The following is a 24,403-nucleotide window of genomic DNA, read 5'->3' on the forward strand; positions in this document are numbered from 1 at the left end:
CCAGATTGAGGCTCGAACTCAAGACCTTCTCCGTATTGATCCGAAGATGTTAAGGAGACTGTTGATTTGTTAGAGATGGTTGGTGGGAAGTGTTTCGTGGTGGATTGTACATACTGTGATAACCACTGCGAATATGTTAGTGCTGAATGATGGGAAAGCTGATGGGCTTAACTCACACTACACCATCCGGCCGGTTTGTGGTAATTGTTGAAGACTATTTTGCATTTTGTCATTATATAGAGTCATTTTTGAGAGCCCGAGAAGTCCCGTTGGGAGTGTCGCAGTGAAAGTGGGCCAGTGGCATCGAGAATTCTTGGCCTGGAGGCTGGACCGTTCGATATGGATAAATTACCTACAATTTATTTGGATTCACCCTCTTGCCCAATGTTAGATGACTGTATGCAGTTCAGAAAAGACTCCGTCCCCACCAAGTCTTCGAATGATGTGTTCCTGAAATCAATATATGCCCTCCGTGCATAGACAGGAAGAACGCGGCATGGAAGAGGCCCGCGACAGATGAACCTTTCGAACGTGTGTTTGTGCCTCTGGCCTCAAATTGCAGCATGGCCTCAGTCCTAGGACGGCGGTTGCTAGAAATCCCTGCATCCTGACTGCACCTGGTAAGTTCCTTTGTTGCCTTTGTCTCCTCCGTCTCTATCCCGCTCTCGGATGCGTGGCTGCAGTAGCAGTGGCTGGCACAAACAATGAGATAATTCATGCCGTGCTGCTTTCTGCTGCAGTTTATTATGTTCTCGCAATGGCGTTCTTCAGATCATTCCTGAATACAGCTCGGCATCGTCGTTATCACCAATATGGAAGAGGACGGACGGAGCCTGCTCCACCACATGCCACCGCACGGACAACCTGGTCAACACGGGCATTCCAGTAGGTGGCTTCCCGACAACCTCCCGCAAAACACCTCGCCGCAAGAAAGCGACCATTTCACTGACGGTGACTCCCTCGAGAACGTCGCTCTTGAGCTATACACGGAGATCCTCTTGGGCCGAGCGCACTTGCTCCTTTTCAGCTCCGGCCGTGACGATGTCAGCGCCCAGGACAATCTATTTGATCGAGGCAAGGAAGTGCTGGAAGAGGCGGTATCATTGTGCTTTTCAGGGCAGCACCCTGTGAGCAAGGCCCTGGTCGCCAAATGCTGGTATATGAAGGGGTTTCTTGCCGACGTCAGTCGTGACGACGAGAACGCATTGAGTTGTTTCATACAAGCAACGGACCTCGATGATAGTTACAAAAGCCTCGAGAGGGTGAGATGGCACCTCCGGCGCCGTGAAGATCTGGAAGAACTGTTCGAGGCGTGGGATCACCCAGACGGACCGTTCGAGAGCCAGATTGATGGCTATCGGCTGGGTGAGCCGGATTCCGATCATGACGCAGCGGCGACACCGTCATCTCCCACCGCAACCACGCCAAATTCCCGACACAGTCAACTGTACGAGTTCCTCATGTCCGATATAAACAACACGGACCTGAAGGTCCACGAGCCCGCCCCTGGAGATTCATCGTCCGTCTTCTCTCCGTACCAGCCGCATCACTTGCCGCCGATTGCCACCCCGCACAAAGCCTTCTTGACGGATCGGGTCGACCAACTGGTCCAAGAGAAAATCAACGGTCCGGGGGCCGAGAGGCGGGCGTCCCAGGAAACACGCGAGGCATTGAAAGAATCCCAATACTCTCCCGTGAGGGACCCTTTCCTCCTACGGGTGGAGGAGAACAAGAAGAAGGCGAAACTGGAAGCAGAGGAGCGGATGCACCACATCCGAGCAGCCAGGGCGCGGCAATCTTCGGCCTATTCTCGACGCCTTTCAGGCCAGGATCCTCCTCTCTCCGATGGACTCAGCATCGCCTTGGAAGATGTGCCCGGGTCCGCTCGCAGGTTGACAATCAACACCCGGGGGATAAGACGACTGTCGACATCATCAAAGTCAAGCGACCATTCACCGACCCTGCCCAGCCCGTTGAGGAAAGCCTCATTGCCGGGAGATGCGCAGACAACCGCTGATGGCTCTTGATGCCGCATTCTTCGAGCGACGGGTGCTAGCGAGCCCTACGGTCCCGGGACGCACTTTGTCTCTCAACGGCTGTGAATCAGAGCTGGGCGAATAGCTAGCCTCAGGGGACGGAATGGCGGAATCGAGGAGAGCGCCGCAGCCTGATGCACCAAGGCTTCGGTCAACTCGCAATAATAATGTGATTACTCCAAGCCTTCATGTTGTAACGCTTCATCTCGATTTACGCTTCCGGTCTGAAATATTATCCAGCGTCCGCAGTCACCACAAACTCCTCCGCACGCTCGCTCCACAACCGGCCTATGCAAATTCGCGGAATGGTGGCCGTCAAGCAGGTTTCCATGGTTGATTGCAGTGTCGAAGTAAGAGAAGTCCCGAGTGCTGGTTGCGTCTTCTCCCCGCAACGGCTGGGAAAGGGGATTACTGATCTACAATATGCTGCCGACGTGTAGCTTCAGCGCGGACCCCGAGCTTGAATGCCTAGGTAGTGGAGATGATATTGTCGAACAGACTTTCTGAGAACACCCTGCTGGTCGCAGTCGCTCTTTTGCATTGGGGTGGAGGTGCCTTTGTGAATTATTCATCAAAGAACCTGGCCCCCTGTCGGAGGGTTGGAGACGGAATCAGAAGCATGCTATAGAGTCGGAGCGGGACCACATGTATTTATCCATGACGGCTCGTCTCGACACTATAGGGCGACCTCTTAAGTATAGCTTGAACGTAAGAACAAGTAACAAGTGTGTACCTCTTACCCAGATCACTGTCATATCTTCTCTGCACATCCATCTCAGTCATGACCCTCACTACCGAAACGCAGACCATACAGGCCGAGCGTCTGGTCTACCACTCATCCATCTCGTTTTCTCTCGCGGAGTCTCGGCTGCGCTCATCAATCCAGCCCGCGCCGAGCTCGTACGTGTCGAGCACACAGCAGGCGAAGAAGGGCCAGGTCCAGCGGCCGACGGACCGGGCGTCGTACGAGGCCAGGATCAAGCCGCTGATCGGCCCGCACGGCTTCATGTACTTCCACGAGTTCAACCACGGGTTCTGGCTGCCCTTGTACGCGCCGCGAGCTCGACCATCACCGTCAACGGCGAGACGGAGCATCTGAACTGCAAGAGGTTCATTCTGGGGAATCCGACCATCGCCATCACCATGCTCGAGCATGATCTGAATGCCGGGCTTTGTGTGCCGGTCGAGTTGTGTCTTGTGGAAGAACCCGCGGGCGGCGTGAGGATCGTGTGGTACAAGCCCACCTCTTTGATCGCCGGTTATGAAGGCGCGAAGCCGGAGCTGGTGGACGCAGCCAATGCGTTGAGCACAAAGCTGGAGACATTCGTCAGGTGGGTATTGAGGGACGAGGAGGGTGAGGGAAAATTGTGAGATCGTCGGTCCTGTGAGAGCTGTTTCATTACCAAGTGGCTTTAGATTGTCGAGATGTTATCTGACCGTCAAGAATCTTTTCTCTGTCACGCGGAGAGAGCTAGGCTGGGATTCTTTGAACAGTCACTGACAATGAAGTGCTTGGTGTTCCCAGTAATATACACAGGAGTAGGATCAGATCGCGAGTGCTCTGCTACTGTGAGAATCAACAAATGAACAGTCCAGATCGCGGATGAGAGTCCGGCCCGGCTGTGTGAGGCACCTTGTACCCGATCATGTCCTTGGGCAGCATGGCCATGACTCGCTTCAACATCTCCATCTCTGCATTTGTGTGCGTCGACCACTGCCAGTACTCTTCTCAAACTCCAACCGACAAGGGTTCCAAGCTCATGAAAAGTATTGCCTGTCAGAGTAAATCCATCGGTACCTCCTGCGCAGGCCGGCACGAAGCCAAGACACCCAACGCAGGTCAAAGATCATCACCACTCTCTTGTTCCCGCCGTGACCCGAAGACCACAGACAGAGAACGCAGCGAGAGTAAACATAAGGCTTCACTCTAGGGTACCGAGGACTTTGTGTCGTCAGCCAGGTTGAGGATTCTGTGGCTCGTGTGAAGAGCTCAGAAGAGGACGTTTACTATAGAAATGATTCTATGAAGTCTGCAGGAGGTGAGTGTTAGCAAGCAGGTCGTTGTCAAGGGGAATCCCAGCGTCATTGGCAGGGGGGCGGGGGTGAACGTACAAAGTCGACATGAAGAAAAGAAAAGAATGAATTGAGGGAGACGCAGCCAACTTTTATACCAGGGAAATTTTTTCGACAGACGCCAAGCCCTCCACCTTGATTAGGATTAGTAGCGAAATCGGCCTCCACCTCCTCCTTGGCAACAAAACCACGTGAGTGGATCAGCCAATTCGGTCAGAGTCCACTTCTTTGCTATCCTGGAAATTTTCTGACTACGGAGTCACTATTGTGGCCATTATGACAGCGCCATCATTCCCCAACGACTCTTCTTCCTGTGTTGGCTTGACCCTTGGACGGCGGCCCAGCTCATTGCGTGGCAGGGCTTCCAATTGGTGCTGAAAGGTGAACGTCAAATCACATTGTTGTCTGCTCGAATCATTCCCCTGCTCTACATTGTGATCTGCTCTGCACCATGGTGACCACTACCTCGAAATACTCCAGCACCCGATATCATGACCATTCACTAAAGGAATTCTTCAGCTTCGAGGAAGTTGTGCTCAAAGGGTTGGCCTCTGATGGAGGTTTATTCCATCCTCACACGGTGCCCAACGTCCGGTCAGAGTATCTGAAATGGAAAGACCTCTCGTTTTCAGACCTTGCCTTCCAGGTCATGAGACTGTACATCGACCAGCATGAAATCTCGGATCAAGAACTAAAGTCGATTGTCGACCGGAGTTACTCAACTTTCAAGCACTCCCAAACGGTGCCGCTGGTCACTTTGGACGAGAGCAAGAACCTCCATCTGCTGGAGCTGTTCCACGGGCCCACTTTTGCTTTCAAGGATGTCGCCCTCCAGTTCTTGGGAAATCTGTTCGAATTCTTCCTTGTGCGCAAGAACCAGAACCTGGAGAAGGGCCATGCGCGCCATCACCTTACCGTGATCGGTGCTACCTCTGGCGACACAGGATCAGCAGCTATATATGGGTTGCGGGGAAAGAAGGATGTCAGTATTTTTATCATGTTCCCCGATGGCAAAGTGTCCCCGGTCCAGGAAGCCCAGATGACGACGGTGCTCGACCCCAACGTCCACTGCTTGAGTGTCCAGGGCACGTTTGATGACTGCCAGGACTATGTCAAGGCCTTGTTCGCAGATCCAGAAATGAACAAAATCCACCACCTGGCGGCTGTGAACTCGATTAACTGGGCGCGGATATTGGCTCAGATCACGTATTACTTCTATGCCTATTTTCAGCTTCTCAAACAGCAGCCCGAGCTGAACGAGGTCAAATTTGTGGTTCCGACAGGCAATTTTGGCGACATCTTGGCCGGTTACTATGCGAAACGTATGGGGCTTCCGGTGGCGAAACTTGTGATTGCGACCAACGAGAATGATATCCTGCACCGCTTCTGGCAGACGGGATCATACACTAAGAAGCAGAAGCCGGCAGGAGAACCGCATGAAGGCGTCAAGGAGGATGGCGCGGAGGCGCACGAGGATGGCGTCAAGGAGACTTACAGCCCTGCCATGGATATTCTTGTCTCTTCAAATTTCGAACGGCTTCTTTGGCACTTGACTCTAGAACATGAGCTCGACCAGAACCCCCATATCAAGGTGGAATCCTCGGTGAGAGTCGCTGGAGCCAAGATTGATGGTTGGTTCCAACAGTTGAAACAGACTGGATCGTTTACCGTGGATGGGGAAGTTCTGGACAGGGCACGTGAGGTCTTTGGTAGCTATAGGGTTAGCAATCCAGAGACTCTCGAGGCCATCCGAGACTGCTACCGAGGGGAAGCCATCTCCAACAAAGGATATGTGCTCGATCCTCATTCTGCGATCGGCGTGGCCGCGAGCCTGCGAGAAATCTCCGCAGCCGGCTCAGCGTCCAAGGTGCCGGTTGTGTCACTGGCGACTGCGCACCCGGCCAAATTCGCTGGCGCTGTTGAACTGGCTTTGAAGGAAGAACAGGGGTTCGACTTCAGCAAGATTCTGCCAGAGGAATTCGTCGGATTAAGCGACAAGGAGAGAAAAGTGTTGAAGGTGTCGGCGACGGAGGGACTGGCTGGGATTCGCCAGATCATCACGCGGGAGGTCGAAAAGGAAAAGGAGGTTGGGCAAAACGGCGCTTGAGTGGACATGATAGAGAAAATGCAGCACCCCTGCGGGACTTCGGATTTTGGTTACTGAGTCGATAGGCTCTCCCCGTCGAGCAACGGCAATAAGTAAACGTCTATTCCTGTTCAAGAACGAGAAGTCAGCTCCGCGGCGCTCTTCTAACCAGAGAGGAACAGGTCAACTTTTCTGACTTTTGGCCACTACTCGTGCCTGTACTCCGTGTTCCGTACACCAACACCTCCGCTCAGCTCGCAGAGTATGGCGCAGCCCAAATTCTGACCTGCTTGCAGGTTTGATTTGACTTGATGTTCGGACCCCGACCGTTTCATATACAGACTGTGTCCTGGTTCGTTTTCTGGTTTGCACCTTCTTGATTGCGCTTACTTGCTTGCAGAGGTCAGGTCGAGGCTGCGGATGTGCAAGCGAAGGAAACGAACAGAGGCTGAAGTGGGCTGCTCCCCCGTACGAGTATAATGCACAGCGAGGCAGACACGGGCAACAGTTCCCCTGCTATTGGTGTGAACTCAAAGCTGTCAAACGAGGTTGTGAATCATGATCGGCGATGTCCCGGTTCTTCAGGTCCAAGTCTCAATCCACCGTCTGGTAGGCCTTGCACCCACCTGGCAATCGTGTGGATGTTCGCAGTCTAACGTGTCTAGGCAAGTGAATGCATCTCCGAACTATTCCTCTGTTTATGCCTGCGGGGTAAGAAAGTACTCGTAGGATTTGCACAGGAGATACCTAGTACCCAAGTGAGCGTTTACTCTCACACGGGAAAGAGGAACAGCGAGGACAGACCTACCAGCCTTCGTATTCAAGCTTCAACCACTGCTGTACCGAGCCAGCCTCAGGCACCGGGAAAGTTAACCACGGAAAGACGGGAGTCCACAAAGATTAGATGGCCAGCCGTCGAGTCTGAAACGTGCGGACTAGCCCTTTGTAGGATCGCCAGGACGGTACAAAGGTGTAAGCCAATTTGGGCCTGGGGGGCCAGCTGGCGGGTTCCCTGCGCCACGGGCTGGAGAGCTGGAAGGCGACCAAGACAACAAGTCGTAGTCACTCGCCTCCAGATGCTTACCAAAGAAAGCCCCCTGCCCGATGTTCTATCTTGGGGGCTCACTAACGCACTGGCTGAAAGGTTGTGTGCGCTGCCAGCCCACGCCGTAAGCTATGTCCTTTTGGGCCGGCTTCATGGCCAGAACTGAACAGCTGAAGATCCTACATACTTACTGTGTCGGGGTGTCGGTGTCAGCCCTGAACCGTCTTGTGTGATGCCATGTGCTTGTTAGTGGTAAGTTTGTTGTTTGTGAGATCATTGTTCACTGTTTGTTGCAACTTCTCTCTTGATGATCTGCTATCCTTCGTGACCGACGATCAACGCTCGTCATGGAATCCGGCGCAAAAAGGTGAGTGCGACAAGTCTCTCCAAGGACTCAGTCAGTCCAAGTTGTATGAGTGTAACTAACAGTCCTCTCCAGGAGACACATTCCACATTGGCCGCCCTTCAAACAACCTTACCAACAACTGGGGTCTGCAGAGAATGTCCAACTAACTCCACTCCCTCCCACTGGCGGCTCGAGCCTACCGAGTGCGAACCTGTTCAGTCCAGATTTCAATAGCAACACAGCCTACACCCCCGACCCTCTGGCCAGCACACCGCAGCCCCTCCTCAAATCACCGAGTAAGTCGAACACCGCGCGGTCACAACGGCGAAGAAGAGGATGGAGGACAAGCTCGCGAATAGCGTTGGGTTGCGCCGTGTTGGTGCTGGTGACAAATGTTTGCTTGACGATTGGGGTAGTAACAGCGGGCATGGACATGATGGGAGGTATGTTCGGCTCGAATGACGGTTCTCTTGCCTCGGACTGCTATACTGACACAAGCCAGGCATTTACATGGTCTATGCCGGGAGTTGTACGAAGACCGAAACGAAGGACAGCTGGGTCCATCTTGCGCTTAACGTGGTGGCCACCGTCTTGCTCGCGAGCTCAAACTACTGCATGCAACTGCTCTCGTCTCCGACTCGCAGCGAGCTCGACAAGGCCCATGCTAAGCAGAGGTGGTTAGATGTTGGCATTCCCAGCATACGGAATCTCGGCTCGTTACGGAAGAAGAAAGTCATCCTGTGGTGGCTTCTGGGAGTTTCATCTATCCCGCTGCATCTGGTGTGAGTTCGATTCAAGGATGTCAGACACAATTGGCAATGTGCTAATGGTCTCAGGTACAATTCCGTCTTCTACTCTGCCCTTGCTACGAATAACTATAGTGTCCTGTACGCCTCTGAGAGTTTCGTGCAGGGCGCCAGCTATGACAAGAACGAATTTCCCGACACCGAAGAATGCAATGTTACCGACATCCAAGCCCGCGCCAACAAGGAGTTTGTCGTGCTCAACAACGAGGATTGCATCCACGCGTATGCGCGAGATTTTGTCGAAGACCGCCGGAATGTGATTGTAGTGGTCAAAAATCCTCCGGCAAACGAGGGTTCACTATTCAAGATCGCCGACAACGAATTCCCCAAGGTCATCACCAGCAAGTACAACCCTTTCGCGTGGATCTGCGACGATCCTGATGTTGTCAACCAAACACATGCATGCTGCGAGAATCAATGGGGGTTTGTCCCGTGCTCCAAGATTACGCCGAAACTGGTGGACATAGCGGATCAGTGGTCCACCGGCGGATTTGAAGTCGACCATTGCCTCTCGGAACCGGTCGAATCCCAGTGCCATTTGCATTTCTCCCTCATCCTTATGGGCGTGGTTCTGGCTTTTAACATCCTCAAAGTCATTGCGATCGCCTACGTCACCTTCTGGTTGGGAGAGTCGCCCCTGGTAACAGTTGGGGATGCACTGCAATCCTTCCTGCGCCATCCCGACTCGACGACTGAGGGAATGTGTCTTGCCAGCCACTCGAGCATTGTCGCCTCCTCCAAACTTGGCTACAAATCCATGCCCATGAGATATGACCCCCAGCAGCATCGGTTTTTCGAAGCCGCGACCTGGAAGCAGTGGGCTTTTCTGCTCGGCTTGTTCTCGTTCGTGGGCGCAGGGACCGCGATTTGCCTTGCACTCGGAATCGAAAATCTGAAGGGCGATAGGACTATCCAGAACGCGTGGTCGATCGGCTTGAACACGGTCAAGCCTCAGAACCTGATCATGGGCTGGAATCTGCCCGGCTACGGCAACAGCTCCATCGCGATCTCCACACTCATCGCCAACGCCCCGCAAGCATTGTTCTCCTTCCTCTACGTCTGTTACAACAGCCTCTTTACGGTCATGTTCCTTTCGCGTGAACTGATGCGTTTCAGTGTCACAGCCGGTCGCGGACGGAAGTATCTACGTGTTAGCGAGGCCAACGGCGAGCAAAAGTCGACATACTTCCTCAACTTGCCGTTCAAGTATGGCCTACCTCTGCTCGTCGGCTCGGGCTTGATGCACTGGCTGGTGTCACAGAGCGTCTTCCTTGCAAATATCGCCGTTATCCCTCGCGATGGGACAGTGCCCATGCAAGACGAAATCACCACGGTGGCCTATTCGCCGATAGGCATGCTCTTCCTTCTTTTTCTGGGCTTCGTCCTCCTCGTCTTCCTCCTGGCCACGGCGCTTAGAAAGCTACCCTTTGGAATGCCCATTATAGGGAGCAACTCCATGGCGATCAGCGCTGCGTGCCATCTGCCGCCTGGCATCGACCAGAGCGATCGCGACGAGATAGTGCTTAGGCCATTGAACTGGGGTGCTGTGCCCGGCGCGGGCAAAGTCATGGACTTGGGTATCCACGGCCATCATGCCCATGGCTTTGAAAATGATGATCTGGACGAGAACGGAACCGGCTTTGGACACTGTTGCTTCAGTGACCGAGCGCTGGACCCTCCAGTAAAGGGCAAATTCTACATCTAGAAAGGGTTTCCCTGAACGTCTATTGTCATGATCATGCTTTGTTCGGGACTATCTCAGGCGCAGAAAGTCCAAAGGCATATGTTTCTCCCTCCTTGCGGCATCGATTCGGCTCATTATTGCAAGCGCCTCTATCTGTTTTCCTTTTATCGCAACTTTCCCCTTCTACATGCACTCGCACGGCTTTCACGAAGCATCGGTCCGTCATGATGAATCAACTTGTGGTTTTGGTTTTCTGCATAGCGCTGGCGTTTTTCCACAGAATGGGAGAGGGAATCGGTAACATTTATTTTATTTTATTTTATTTCCTATTGATACACCCAACAACCACGGCAAGAAAAGAGGGAAACAAAACTGTGTTCTAGGGACAAGAGAGTTGCTCCGAGAGCCTCTGTTATGAATGTCCTCTATCGTCAGACTCTATGTCAGAGTCAGCGGGATCGGAAGGGTTATACTGGTCACGGGACACGTAGAATATGTGGTACAGGAATATATGGATACATTGATATACGTGTATACATGAATGAAAGGGAAAAGTCAGGGCCTTTTTTGAAGGAAAATCAAACCCCTTTTGAGGATGGCGAAAGATCTTCCTTGTTCATACATGTATTGATGTGTCACTCAAAACAGAACAACATGGAAAGCCACTCGACCAAAATGGTGCTTTTCTTCGTCTTCGTTGGAGAAGAACGCAACAGAATGAATTCTGAAGGGGGTATCATCGATCTATGTGTCTTCATTTGTTGGTCAATCCCATTTCCGGTCATACGCATATGTTCCCCCCTTTTCGACGGATATCGCTATGCTATCGTTTGTGTTACGCCCACATATACCCATGCCTTTTGTCCCGTAATGCAATGCCAACACAGTGCAGGGAATACGAAGCGAGAGATTGCCCGGCGTGAAAGGTTTGCCCTCGTCCACAAATCCCGCCCTGAGTACCCCATGCACCACCCACTCGCACTTTTTAAAAACCGGCAACGCTACATGCAACGACCGTCTCTGTCCGGCTCGGTTTGCCGCTAAGAGTGCGGGGCGACGCTGATGGAAGGCGTCGAGCCGTCGAAGACGACGAACTGGGACTTGAAGAAGACGTCGCCGTAGATGGCGAAGGGGAGGCCCTGGTTGGACTGAAGACCGCCGAAGCAGACTGCGTCGCATGAACGTGTTAGTGGTCTCATTTTTCCAAAGAGAAAGCGAACATATCCAGGCAATTGGTTTACACTTTGTTGGGTATGCCTGGATTGCTATGGTGGAGGATGACGAGGAAATAGACATATTCGGGAAGGGCAAGGTAACGGGGCAAAATGGTCGGTCACTTACACTGCTCCCCCGTCTCCGTGTCCGCGCCCACGTTCGCAAAGTTCATCCCGTCCCCCTGGACCGTGGCCATGTGGTTTCCGATGGCCACCTGCAGATCCGGCAAGGATGTGTTGCATGGAAAGATGATGCCGCCCGCGTCCTGCGAGACCTGCGCCCCGTCCACGGTGCCCCAGTATGCGGTGAGCATTTCATCAGGCACGAGCATCAGCGAGGTGCCCGTGTCGAGAATCGCCGTGCCGCCGGAAATGTCCACGGTCTGACCTTGCACGGCGGCGCTCGTGGAGTCGACTTCCCAAAACCCACGCGACGAGTCGACGGGCGCGGTGGCCAACTGGCCGCTGAACGCTGATGTGTCGATGTTGCCAAACTCGTAGGCACCTACGGCGCCAGATTTCAGTTGCGCAGTAAATACGGGGAGCGTCAGGTCTGGGAGGACATTGTCGAAGAATGTCTTTTGCTGAGTGGGTTGAATGGTGTTGAGTTGGGAAAAGGCAAGACCGACAAGGCCGTTTGACGCAGAGTCTGTCACGAAACTGTCGGCTACGTTGTCCGGAAGGCCGATTGCTTGAGCAGATACGGTGGCGCCGCCAATGTCGACTTCATCAACACCCACGGGGCCGGAGGCAGAGGAACCATCGCCATAGGAGACGTTGAAGGTACTACCCTGCAGCGTGTTTTGGAAAGTGGGCGATTGGTTGGGATCGTAGATCGTGTGGCCTTGTTGAGCACTGGCAGGGAGATTGGTGTTGAAGACCCATCTGTCCGTCGATGTCTGTGTCAGTAACAATATGTCATGAAAACAAAGTTTGAACATGGAAGGGAACATCGTACGTGTCTGACGAGCCGCTGTCAAAGTTCATGACCAGAGTCTGTCCCCCAACATTCACCGGAGACAGGAATTGAGCGTCATTCTGCGTGGGCGAGGCGCTTGTCTCGCCGTCCTCACTTGCCGTGCTATCAAGCTGAGCCTCAGTTGCTGCCTTGATTCTCGTGGCCACCTCTCCACCAGGTAAGAACTCGATATCGCCAAATCCAAATTTGAATAATGCCCTTCGGTATGCAGCTCTGCCATTTGGTCTGTAGTTATGTTGTTGTATCCGAGGGACTTTGAAGGAGCGTTTCTGTTTTATTTGAATGGGAGTCGCAAAGGCAGTTGTCAAGAAAAGAACGACGAAGAGAAAGTGGTGGGCTTGAAGCATATTGATTGCAGATGTTGACCGGCGACTCAAAACAATGCTAATGACGAAGTGAAAGGGATGAGTGTAGATCAGGCCCAAGGGCACAGGCCTGTCAAGTTGAACTCTGAGGGCAGTTGGAGGAAAGAATACAATGAAGGGCCTGCCCTCGATTTGAACCAAATGCAAAAGGATAGACTATACGAAAAGAAAAGTGACAAGGCTGGAAGGAAAACAAGGATGGGAGGAGTGTAGAAACGGACTGGATGCAAACATTTTGAACAAAATGGAAGTGTAAATCGTATCTTGGTAGAATTACTCCGCAGCGCTGCATACATGCGCGGCCTCGTCTCGAATTGTGCTAGACAGTCTTGGGCCACGCCATCTGCATGTCTCAGGATCGTGATCAACAGGTCAACGATGGACCTGGTGAGCTCTCGATTGAGGTCTGGAGCCAGGGAGGGGATCTCGGTGTCAAAGAGAGAGCTCTCCACCTACGGCATAAGCCTGTGACTGGCCAGATCTGAGGGAGCCAACCATTGGGGCGGACAGGAGTGCATGGTGGTGGCAGTGTGACGTTGAGGCGACTGGGTGTGGATGCAACTTCGGCTGCTCGTCGAGGCTGAAGAACCGAAGGCCTTCAGAACGGGAGCCCAGGGATGGGATTCTGTGGTTCTCAGCTGCGCCGATGAGAAAGGATGGGGTTGGAGGGAGGAATAGGGGGTGAAGGTGAAACTGAAGGCGCAGAAGTTTAAGTTTCATCTTTCGTTCGAGTTTCCGCTGCGGGACTGGGACTAGCCCGTTCTGGCTCCAAGTGGCTTGGCGCGTGCCTTGTCCCGATTTGGTCCAGAGGGAAACATCCAGGAGTGCCTGGTGCCATTCTGCTCAGTCGCTGTCCACAATGCCCAGGCTCAAGTCTGTGTTGGCATTGCGCCTTGCCTGCGCAAAGTTGGAGGATTGCGAGCATGTCGTATGACCTGAGACCAGAAACGCACGGCATCATCACACAGTCCCCAATCCGCCCCCAGAACCTCCCAGCTTCATCTGCCGCCCAACAATTGACCCCACCAACGCTATTGCTCAAGTGATGCGCTGCGTGGGAGTCCTGGATCTGGTATCCTCACAGCAGATCACAACAAATATATCTGCGGCTCCAAAAGCTGTTATGGCTGGTCTGCGGGACAGATATGAGGGTTCCCCGCCACGCAAAGTTGACTTTTTGCGTTGCGCCAACCACCGCAGATCGAGCAAAAGAACTCTCCCCTCCAGGAATAACAAACAATGGATGGCTGGGCTGTTATATTGGTCCGTCAGGAAGAACTTGATCGGGATCCTCTCCTATCATCTGGCCCACGGATCTCACTACTTGTCGTAATGCCTTGCAAGCTGGACTGTCGGGAAAGCTATCCATAAAGCTTTCACCAAAGTCACACGCCATGCCGATCCGCGGGTCGAGCGGTACTGATCCCAGGAAAGGTATGCCCATATCCTGGCATAACTTTTGCCCTCCTCCCGTCGTTGCCCGGAAGATCTGAGATTCGTGCGTGCATTTGGGACAGACGAACCCCGACATGTTTTCAACCAGCCCCAGGACCCGAATCCCTGCCTTTCGACAGAAATCAATCTCTTTCCGCACGTCCAGCAGAGACACCTCTTGTGGCGTGGTCACCACCACCGCACCATCCACGCCGGACTCTTTCAAAAATGAGTTAACTGACAGATGTTCGTCTGATGTGCCCGGTGGTGTGTCGACAATCAAGTAGTCCAACTCGCCCCATTCGACGTCTTTTAAGAATTGTTTGATTATACCATTCTTTTTTGGCCCTCTCCATATGATTGCGTCGTCTCGGTTGGGTAGCATAAACTGAATGCTCATAACTCCAAGATTGTCTGTGACCCAGACGGGACTCCATCCGGCATTGCTAACATGTATTGTTTCACTCTCGACGCCCATCATTTTCGGTATCGACGGGCCGCAGATATCTGTGTCCATAATGCCCACTGTCGAGTCTGGGTTGGCTGCAAAGGCGTGCGACAGGAGCGACGAGAATGTAGACTTGCCCACTCCGCCTTTTCCTGAGAGCACTAAGATTTTGTGTCTTACTCCAGCGAGTCGTTCGGTAATAAGAGGGATGTCTGGGTCGGGGCCTTTGGGTGCAGAGGCGCAGATGGCTTGGTTGGGACAGCCATTGCATGCGTCGCCTTTGCCCGCTTGCTCCGATTCAGGACCGGGACAATGTTCTATGTCACAAGTCAGTAAAGACGACGTCAGATATACACAACAACGTCGGCTTCTCACCTGGCTCTGGAGCGACAAGATCTGGCTTCCGCTTAAGTGGGTTTTCAAGTGCTTCGGCGACGGGCTCTTCGAAGGAGGGCGCCATTCGTAGGGACGAGGGAGGTTCGGCAGAGAGTGAGAAATGGAACCTGAAGGGATATAGGATAGCGTTTACGAGCGTTCGGGCAGGCGTGGTTCTGGCAAAAAAGTATGGAATACTGTAGATGGATTGGTAATTGCTTTTGGGGTCGCCGATTGGCGGCGCGGCCAACGGACATGGCCTGACCTGCTGAGCAGCCTTGCCACCCACCCCTCAGCCTCGTCCTCAACCCCTCTCATCCTTCCCCCACGGACCAGGGGCATTTTGGCCGATTGTCCTCCCCTTGAGCATCCCTGTATACCGGCACATGGATATTGTGCGCCTTCTTATTGCATGTGGATGATGTTTCCGGACGACTGCCGCAACCCGTTGACTGCTGGAGGGGACGTCTTGGGCAAATGGGTGTCGTCATTTAATTGGGGGCACGCTGCGGGCATCAGCGATTGGACACAGCAAATTACAGCAAGAAACCATCTCATCCGGCTGGACTTGGGCCAACCTCTGCCTCTCTTCACTACACATGGTCGACTGTCACTGCCTCTCCAATGCCTGCTTCAATCCCGCGTCCGTGTAAGCATTGGCATGGATCCGCGTGAAGATACAACCAACTTACCTGTCACTCCTTTTTCCGCCCTGCGTCGCTCACGCTTGCAGTGCGAGAATTCTTCTCACCATCAGCGGTGAACAACCACCCTCAATGACAGAAATCATGGCCAAACCGTCCACTGAGGATTCCGCCACCGAGAACCTGCGGAAGCGGAATGCTCCTATCAGGGCAAATACGCAGGAAGACGCCAGAAAAGCCGTGCTGGAGTTGAACGCTCTTGAGGAGAGGGAAGCTAAAGATGAAAAAGATCGCAAGACTTTTGGCCGTACTCCGGATGGCACTGGTATGCATATTGCAACCTCTCGACCTTTGCTCTTGGAGGCAGTCTCTCACGTTTCCTTCTAGTGTTCACTGTCCCACACACCCATGACATGGTTTCCCAGCTACTGTCTCCCAAGGAGCCTAAGAACTTGTCAGACATCAGTGTGCTATTGATCCTGTTGCTACACGCTCTCTTGGCATGGTCTCTGCCCGCAGCCCTGAGAAAACCAGTTCTTGCAGTCCTCTTCTTGTGCTGGCGAGCCGGATACAATATCGGCATTGGCTACCTCCTCCACATGCAATCTCATCACAAGCTGCTGGTCAGGTGGGCCCGAAAATCGAAGCTGTTCCCCATTGCCTCCAATGGCGAAAATCCTCATCCCAAACTCCGCGCGTTCATCAAAAGAGAATTAGAAACCAAAATTCCCAAGGACTATGATTTCGACACCGCTCCTCTCGAATACAACACTTGGTTGGTCTTTCGCCGCCTCGTCGACTTGATTCTCATGTGCGACTTCACCACCTACATGCTCTTTGCTCTGTCCTGTGCTCATATTCCTGCCACCGAACCCGCTCCCCTAACAGCACTTCGTTGGATTGTTGGCATGTCCCTGTTCGTCTTTAACATATGGGTCAAATTGGATGCACATCGCGTGGTCAAAGACTTCGCTTGGTACTGGGGCGACTTTTTCTTCCTTATCGATCAAGAGTTGACCTTTGATGGGGTTTTCGAGATGGCGCCCCACCGTGAGTATTGATCCAGCCATGACATTCTCATCCTTCTAGGCTGCGAGCTAACACCAAGTCGCAGCAATGTATAGCATTGGCTACGCCGGCTTCTACGGAATCTCCTTGATGGCGGCTAGTTACAAAGTCCTCTTTATCTCAATCATTGCTCATGCTGCTCAATTTGCTTTCCTGGTGATGGTCGAAAGCCCTCATATCGATCGCACCTACAACTCTCCGCCCCCGCGAAGGGCTATCAATGAGTTACCAGCAGCAGCGCAGATGGAAAAGTCTTTGGCCGAGCACAGCTCTACCGGAGAGGTGTGGCCCAGTCCAGCCCACGCGCAACCGTCCCAAACGCACAATCTGCTGGGTATCCACAATATCGATCTCTATCGAACCACAGACACAGCGGTCTTTCTTTTACAATCCTACCTGTTTGCCTTGACCGTCCTCACGCCCAATACAAGATTCTACCAGACACTTTTCGTCGTCAATGCCACCGTTTGGCGGATTTGGTACTCTGTGGGTATTGGCTATTTGTTGAACAGACAATCGTCGAAGAAGAAATGGACCCGTCACTTTCTGAAGTATGGTGAGAGCACGGGCGAAGCTTGGAGACAATGGAAAGGCATCTACCACATGAGCATGACTCTCTGCTATTCAAGTTTTGCAGCTGCTGCTTGGAAGATGTACCGTCTTCCCTTGAACTGGGACGGTGGGATGGCACTTCCCAAGCATGTCATCGGACTAGGACTGATTGCTCTCCAATTTTGGGTTTCATTCAGTATCTATGACCAGCTCGGAGAATTTGGGTGGTTCTTTGGAGACTTCTTTTTTGACCATTCTTCCAAGCTGACCTACGGTGGCATCTATCGCTTCCTCAATAACCCAGAGCGAGTTCTCGGAACGGCGGGAGTCTGGGGCATAGCTCTGATTACGAGCAGCAAAGCCATGTTCTGCCTCGCCTTGCTGAGCCACACTCTGAGTCTGGCATTTATTCAATTCGTGGAGAGGCCGCATATGCAAAAGCTCTACGGCAGGAGCCTTCGACAAGATGCTGGACTGGTCAGGAGTCTTCGCAGATCACTTCCTCCACCTCTGCGGCAATGGCAAGACGGAATGGATAAAATGCTGGGCGACGCCTTTGATGTCCTGGAAGAATTCTTTGATGCGGCCAAACCGAAACTTGCAGCGGGCGTGACCAGCATTGTCGAGGATACTAAGAGCTTATTGCCAAAGAACCCGCATCGTTTGACCATGACAAAGCTGGAGCCGGAGATTGCTGGGTTAGATCCGAAAGACTACAAGCTAGAGATCGAGGGCACGCCGGCATCTGCCCTTGCTCATGCTCAACGCTCGAGTGATAGAGAGTCTGAACAAGGCAGACTCCCAGCGGAACGCACAAACGATTTCAAAGCCCTCCTTTTTGAATATGGTGCCCCCATCAAAGTCAGATGGACTGCACCGCTCAACCATGGGAAGAAGGACTGGATCGGTCTGTACATGGTGTCAGACAACAATTCGCGTGAGGTGACAAGACTATCATCATCGGGAAGATGGATCGCCACCAACCGCGACGAGTATGAAGTCCTCAATTCCGAAGTCGGCATTATATCCAGCGACGTCAGGAGCACAATGACTACTGAAACAGGCGAAATAAAGGAATGCTTTAACGGGGAGATGATCTTCTCAGGCGACAAATTATGGTGGACTCAAGGTGTCTTTGAATTCCGATATCATCACAATGGCAAGCACAATGTCATGGCCATCTCTCTGCCATTCGAAGTACGCATCCCGCGCTTTAGCGACGATGATCTCGAGTCCTTCGACACCACGTCCTTGTCGACCCCAATGTCTCTTCAAAACGATGCAATGGTTCGCCACACCATTGAGAGCGCTCTGTTGCCGATCGTACAGAATTGCTTCGACCGTGACCCGGAGATTGCGCCGCGCACCGTCAAAGAGCCATTTGGGAGCCTCGTCGATCGCGATGGAAAATATGCCAAGCGCGTGGTGTACATTATCCATCAGATGTTTGGGATAGAGTTTGCGCCGGAGGTCGTCAAAGCGGATGGGAAAGTTGAGAATCTGGCATGGCGAATCTGGGAGGCGAAGAAGGTATTGGCGCCTTTTACTATGTCGAGATCGAAAGGGCCCGGAACGCCGGTTGAGGTTGAGGTTCAGGTTGAAGATTGAAACATTCGTCGAATGAGTTCGCTCTATCGTGATTGCTCGGTGGTCACCGAAGGGAACGGCAATGACTGGTCCCTTGGGAATCGTTGTCCCAATCCTTTGGATGGGAACAATATCCAACATTCCAGATTCAAAAATCTATGTGTGGTACCAAGCTAGGGGGGTAAAAGCAAGTCTGATGCGATAAAGACCCGAAGACTCTCGGATGGACAGCAAGGCAGGACGGCGAGTCCAGGCAGCCTCTATCAAGAAACTCCTCCGCTGATGAATGTCCCTCCCAGACCTAGGATCCCAAGTCCGTCCAATGCTCTAAATAGTGCGAATCACCTAGTAGAATATCGACCTTGTCCGATGGTGTGCCAACAACTCCTCTATCTCACCGGCCGTCTCCATTTCCTTACATGTATCGTACAGAAAAAAATCTATCAAGATGGCATTAACCTTGCCTTTCGCCTCGGGATGCTTCCGCAAAATCTCCCTTCGAATCAACTCCACGCACCAGATGCTGCAGCCTCTGATTTCGACCTCCATCTCTTCCCCCGCCTTGAGCATCACCCGCCGGGAGATCCTCGATTCCAGACGGGGGGAGTACATCAAGCAGTGCAGCCCTTGTAGCATTTGTGGGATGCGATAGTCCGCAAACATGGTCAAGGAGTCAATGTCGGAGAAGGAGCCATAGGAGGCGCCCTGGAAGCAGGCCCAGAGATCTGCCACGAGGATCTGCGCGCGCTTGTAGAGACGCACCTCCTTCCCCTGGAAACTGGCGACGTCCCGGAAGTTGGGGAAGTATTGAACCAGCAGGTTCACCAAGCTTGCCGCGGAGCCGTCTGCGCGGCGGATGATGTTCGCCGGCTTGCAGCCGAAGTGCTCGTAGAGGATCGCCCCGGCTTCGCGAAGGATGGCGATCCGGTCTCGCAGCAACGGTATCGCCTCCTGCGTTGCGGACCGGAAGATGTGTTCCAGGACACTGTCCGTGCAAGCATCACGGTCCTGCCAGAAGTCTGGGGTGGTGATCGCATATCCCTCGTTCAAGGCTCGCTGCAGTGCCGCGATCAGAGACCAGTACCCCGTCCACCTCCGGCCCTTGTACTCAACAGCGAACCTCTCGCCCTCGGGCAACTCGGACCAGAAGGAGAAATTCAGCAGGTTCATGGTGAATATGAAATTCACCGTTTCCTCTTCGCCGTGCTCGGAGAGTTTGGGGTGGAGTTCGTGCGTTGACCATGTCCCTGTCGAGTAACTTTTCGACTGCATGAGATGGTAGATGTGCTCTGCTGCTTTCTTGGTGCCGCTGCTGGAGATGGCGACGTCGATGGCGTTGTCGTAGATGTATTCTGCCGAGTCTAGGACGCCCGTCGATGGCGGTGCGGTGCCATGTCCCTGGCTACCCAGGCCTAGGGATTGCCGCAGGAGGGCCAGTAGTTCGGGGTCGGCTTCGTCGTCCGACATTTTCTTTGGGCTGCTCACCGAAGATCTGATCACCTCCGGGTAGAAGCCTAGATACCGTAAGTGATGGGCAGTAGACTCTTGCAAACTTCGAGGCTGACAGTATATGATTCTTCGGGCCACAGTCAACCCACAGCACCAGAAAGGGCCTGCTATTATTGCTGCATTCCATCGATGTTGGTCATTGCATGTGAGGTTCTATTCATCTACCGCTGGCTGAGGATGCTCATTCGTGCCCTGTCGGTGGCCCTGGCTCTTGTCGATCAGTGTGTGCCGGGTAAAAAATTTTTGGTGGCTCACCGGCCCAAATGGAGACACACGGAGGCTTCGATCGCACGCGACATTTTGATGCACGACGTATGACGAGATTGTGCAGTTGGGCGGAACCCTCAGAGCGCCCTCGCCCCCTATTCTCTCACTAACCCAAGCCTCTCTGACCCTAGCCCAGGCCCTAAGCCGCTAGCCTGAGGGGCACCAGGCGCCCCCAATCGCGCGCTCCAAGCTCCCTCCAAGCCGCCCCTGATTGGGGGGAGCCCCGAACGCCCCATTGCTGCAGGGTTCAGCTATCACAATCCCATCGCAACACCAGAGGTCATTGTTGCTTGCGCCTGCGGCCTGCAGCGCTGCGGGCTTCAAATGTTGCCCATCCTGGAGTGATCAACTCATCTCTTACATCCATCTCCTCCTCCTAGCAATACAATTGCTTTGTTACTGGGCTGCCCTACTGGCGTCAATGAGCGTTCAATTTCACGTCACTTCGATTTCTTTCTTCCCTTTCAGCCTTGTCTTCACTCTAGTGTCATAGTCCCTGCCTCATGGTTGCTCCTCATCAAAACCGCTTCGTTCTCTAAGCAGGTCACTCTCCTGCGTCCCCACTCTCAATCCCAACCACTCTGCAACCCAGCGCAATGCCTCGCGACAGGTATGCCCGCCAGTCTCTGGGTGCAACCCAGCGACTCGTGAAAGAGGTGAGATACAACTCCAAAATTGGCCAAAGCAAAAGCAAACTGGGCCTGACTTCCCAACCAAACACAGTCCCGCGTCCTCCTAGTCGGTGCCGGCGGTATCGGCTGCGAGCTGCTCAAGAACCTCGTCCTCACTGGCTTCGGCGAAATTCACGTCATAGACCTTGACACGATCGACCTCAGCAACTTGAACCGCCAGTTTCTCTTCCGACACGAACACATCAAGAAGCCCAAAGCACTGGTCGCAAAGGATGTGGCTCAGAAATTCAACCCGAATGTCAAACTGTTCGCTTACCATGCCAATATCAAAGATAGACAATTCAACTTGGAGTGGTTTTCGGGCTTCAATATCGTCTTCAATGCGCTTGACAATATGGACGCCAGACGGCATGTCAACAAGATGTGCTTGGCTGTCGATGTGCCCTTGGTCGAATCCGGCACCACAGGCTTCAGAGGCCAAGTGCAGGTCATTAAGAAGGGCGAGACTGCTTGCTACGACTGCACTCCTAAGACTACTCCGATTTCCTATCCTGTCTGCACAATCCGATCCACTCCGAGTCAACCGATCCACTGCATAGTATGGGCTAAGAGTTATCTCCTCCCGGAACTATTCGGCGTGAGCGAAGACGAGGCAGCTGAACTGGATTCTTCAGAAGATACGGATAATGCTGAAGAAATCAAGAAGTTAAAAGAGGAGGCACAGGCCCTGAAGAAAATCCGAGCCTCCATGGGTTCAAACGACTTCGCAAAGCAGGTATTCGACAAGGTATTCAAAGAGGATATCGAGAGACTGGCGAAGATGGAGGATATGTGGAAAGACAAGAAACCTCCAGAACCGCTTTCTTATGATGAACTTGAGCAACAAGCAACTATGGTCGACTCGGGAGTAGCTCGAAATGGCCAGGGAACATGGTCCGTTGTCGAGAATTTCGTCGTCTTCAAGGACAGTCTAGATCGTTTAGTGAAACGGTTATCACAGGAACAAGCGGCTGCGTCGAAGTCAGGGGAACTGCAGCCCTCGATCTCTTTCGACAAAGACGACGATGATACGATGGACTTTGTTACCGCAGCAGGTAATCTACGAGCGATAATTTTCGGCATCGAACCCAAGTCGAAATTCGACATCAAGCAGATGGCAGGCAACATCATTCCCGCAATCGCCACCACAAATGCGATGATTGCCGGCCTTTGCGTACTGCAGGCATTCAAAGTATTCAAAGGCGATTATGCTCGGACTAGATGGCTCTGGCTGGGGATCGGTTCACTGCGCACTGACCAGTTGGATTTACCCAACCCAGAGTGTCCTGTTTGCAGCGTTGCTATGGCAAGAGTGCAAGTTGATGTTGAAAGAGCCACGCTAGCAGATTTGGTACAAGATATTTTGCGGACGAGACTGGGCTATGGAGAAGAAGTGACAGTCATGACTGAGGCCGGCGTGGTATATGATCCAGACCTCGAGGACAATTTGGAGAAAAAGCTTTCAGATCTGAACATTGGTGACGCAAGTTTCCTTCTCATCAAAGATGAGGATGATGATCCCCGAGTCGACCTCCAAATAGCCATCGAAGCGAAGAAAGCAGCGGACGAAACCAAAGTGGTTCTCCTTGAGAAGGAAGGCGAAAAATTAGAGATTCCCCGGAAACCGAAGAAGCAATCGGCCCCCGACGGTGGGCACGCCGAAGACGACGACGCGAATGGCATAATTGTTACGAACGGCACATCAAGCTCCACAACGCTTCCAAGCGGCAAGCGGAAGCGGCCTTTGGATGATGAAGGAGACGAGAGTGCTACACCGGCAAAGAAATTGCAAGTCCCGTCTTCGGAGGTTGTGAAGAATCTGGATATGCAGGCAATTGTCATTGACGACGACGACGGGGCGCTTGTGATCGCAGATGATGAATAGATCGGTCCAGAATTGTGGATGGCTGCATAAGCGCCATGGGCGATTTATGTTGGACAGAGATCCGGAAGACTTGGGAGGCCATGTCGACGGTCATTGAAAACAATGCTTGGGTGGCTTATGAATGGCAGTGGAACGACATGTGCCTGGACCCAGATCTGATGCATCCTTCTTACTGCACACAGAAGACGAGCTTTTCACAGCACTTTACTCCTGTACTTTAGACTCGAGGACACACCTGTCGCTCGCATTATGAGAGGAAGCCGACGGGCTTGACGGATCTCAACATGAGCTTTTTGGAAATCGAGCTCTTTTTTGGGAAGAGCTGACTTGCTATTGCAACGAATTAAGGAAGGGCGTGACCTGCCTTACGAGAGTTAATTCAATAGCAGAGACATGAATGAGAAGGAACAAGCGAAGATATGAAGATAGACAGATGTAGGCCACAGCCTGTGATGGTAGACTGGAGTCTCGATGTTGGTCGATTACTTGCTGCTTTAACGGCCCCGCCCCATTTTGCCGTCCTTCACCGCCAATCCATAATTCATCTCATTTCGCGTTGTGCGTGTTGGCTGTTTGAACCTCCGATTTTCAGAGACTGCTCAAAGAGCACACTGCCACTTCGGTCTCAAAGTCATCGGTTGCAACTATGGCTGCCAACGGCTCTCCCTCACCCTTTGTGACGCTGGTCTCGTCAGATGGCTTTGTATTCCACATCCGCCGCTCCGCCGCCTGCGTGTCTCCCACACTCAGGCGCATGTTTGACATGCAGAGTATGTTTCATGTCCAACGTGTCCCCCTCTCCCTCCCTCGCTCATCCGACTTCGAAACGGTGAAGCTAACGCCCAAGTCCTCCGTGTAGACAACTTTTCCGAAGCGCAGACGGGCATCTGCCACCTGGAGAACATCAGCGGGAGCGTCCTCGAGAAAGTCGTCGAATACTTTTACTACAATGAGAAATATCGAGACAGTGAGGGCGTGCCGGACATGGACATCCCCTCGGAGCTGTGCCTGGAGCTGCTGATGGCCGCCGATTTCCTGATGTTGACCCCTTGAATCATGCCGATCTGAGTGACGATGAATTTGTATGGAGTCGACGAGTGTTAACATGGTGCTTTTGGGTGGACCCCGAACGCCCGGACAACACGCACAGTTCCTGCCTGAGATCGGACATTGGAAAACCTACTGACGACCTGACCGTGGCACGATTTGCTCGGCTCAGGAATATTGCTGTCTACGAATTCTTCAGCGCAGTCGATGAAAACAGAGGTATCGCTGCTCTGGCTCCTACGGCCTGATCTTGTCAGTGCTGCTGGAATATAGCGGCTAGGA

General features: G+C 52.9%; 8 protein-coding genes across 9 annotated transcripts; 5 read left to right on the forward strand and 3 right to left on the reverse strand.

Moving 5' to 3' along the window:
* Positions 1-401: 401 nt before the first annotated feature.
* Positions 402-2,766, forward strand: PV07_00642. 2 transcript variants are annotated; one of them, XM_016387111.1, is made up of 2 exons: positions 402-885; positions 966-2,766. In XM_016387111.1, the coding sequence occupies exon 2, from the start codon at positions 1,161-1,163 to the stop codon at positions 2,025-2,027; it is 867 nt and encodes a 288-aa protein (XP_016254039.1). In that variant the 5' UTR covers positions 402-885; positions 966-1,160; the 3' UTR covers positions 2,028-2,766. The 2 variants fall into 2 exon arrangements, with proteins under 2 accessions (XP_016254039.1, XP_016254038.1); XM_016387110.1 differs by having other exon boundaries at positions 402-2,766.
* Positions 2,767-4,365: 1,599 nt separating this feature from the next.
* Positions 4,366-6,506, forward strand: PV07_00643 (threonine synthase). Its single transcript, XM_016387112.1, has one exon. It carries the CDS (start codon positions 4,561-4,563, stop codon positions 6,214-6,216), a length of 1,656 nt encoding a protein of 551 aa, XP_016254040.1. The 5' UTR covers positions 4,366-4,560; the 3' UTR covers positions 6,217-6,506.
* A 756-nt stretch (positions 6,507-7,262) lies between these two features.
* PV07_00644 (uncharacterized protein) lies at positions 7,263-10,699 on the forward strand. The gene is made up of 4 exons (XM_016387113.1): positions 7,263-7,607; positions 7,680-8,029; positions 8,089-8,368; positions 8,423-10,699. Exons 1-4 carry the CDS (start codon positions 7,588-7,590, stop codon positions 10,095-10,097), a joined length of 2,325 nt encoding a protein of 774 aa, XP_016254041.1. The 5' UTR covers positions 7,263-7,587; the 3' UTR covers positions 10,098-10,699.
* PV07_00645 (uncharacterized protein) lies at positions 10,675-12,875 on the reverse strand. The gene is made up of 3 exons (XM_016387114.1): positions 12,249-12,875; positions 11,418-12,175; positions 10,675-11,244 (listed from the first exon to the last, which is right to left on the reverse strand). Exons 1-3 carry the CDS (start codon positions 12,614-12,616, stop codon positions 11,117-11,119), a joined length of 1,254 nt encoding a protein of 417 aa, XP_016254042.1. The 5' UTR covers positions 12,617-12,875; the 3' UTR covers positions 10,675-11,116.
* Positions 12,875-15,076, reverse strand: PV07_00646 (cytosolic Fe-S cluster assembly factor nbp35). Its single transcript, XM_016387115.1, has 2 exons — positions 14,892-15,076; positions 12,875-14,833 (listed from the first exon to the last, which is right to left on the reverse strand). The coding sequence occupies exons 1-2, from the start codon at positions 14,974-14,976 to the stop codon at positions 13,890-13,892; spliced, it is 1,029 nt and encodes a 342-aa protein (XP_016254043.1). The 5' UTR covers positions 14,977-15,076; the 3' UTR covers positions 12,875-13,889.
* Positions 15,077-15,236: 160 nt separating this feature from the next.
* PV07_00647 (uncharacterized protein) lies at positions 15,237-19,130 on the forward strand. Its single transcript, XM_016387116.1, has 3 exons — positions 15,237-15,860; positions 15,923-16,585; positions 16,650-19,130. The coding sequence occupies exons 1-3, from the start codon at positions 15,668-15,670 to the stop codon at positions 18,761-18,763; spliced, it is 2,970 nt and encodes a 989-aa protein (XP_016254044.1). The 5' UTR covers positions 15,237-15,667; the 3' UTR covers positions 18,764-19,130.
* On the reverse strand, positions 18,847-20,536 carry PV07_00648 (uncharacterized protein). The gene is made up of 2 exons (XM_016387117.1): positions 20,308-20,536; positions 18,847-20,256 (listed from the first exon to the last, which is right to left on the reverse strand). The coding sequence occupies exon 2, from the start codon at positions 20,207-20,209 to the stop codon at positions 19,088-19,090; it is 1,122 nt and encodes a 373-aa protein (XP_016254045.1). The 5' UTR covers positions 20,210-20,256; positions 20,308-20,536; the 3' UTR covers positions 18,847-19,087.
* Positions 20,537-20,803: 267 nt separating this feature from the next.
* Positions 20,804-23,544, forward strand: PV07_00649 (uncharacterized protein). The gene is made up of 2 exons (XM_016387118.1): positions 20,804-21,174; positions 21,242-23,544. Exons 1-2 carry the CDS (start codon positions 21,115-21,117, stop codon positions 23,072-23,074), a joined length of 1,893 nt encoding a protein of 630 aa, XP_016254046.1. The 5' UTR covers positions 20,804-21,114; the 3' UTR covers positions 23,075-23,544.
* The last annotated feature ends 859 nt before the right edge of the window (positions 23,545-24,403 follow it).

The sequence above is a fragment of the Cladophialophora immunda genome (assembly GCF_000835495.1).
Source record: "Cladophialophora immunda strain CBS 83496 unplaced genomic scaffold supercont1.1, whole genome shotgun sequence".
NCBI lineage: Eukaryota > Fungi > Ascomycota > Eurotiomycetes > Chaetothyriales > Herpotrichiellaceae > Cladophialophora > Cladophialophora immunda.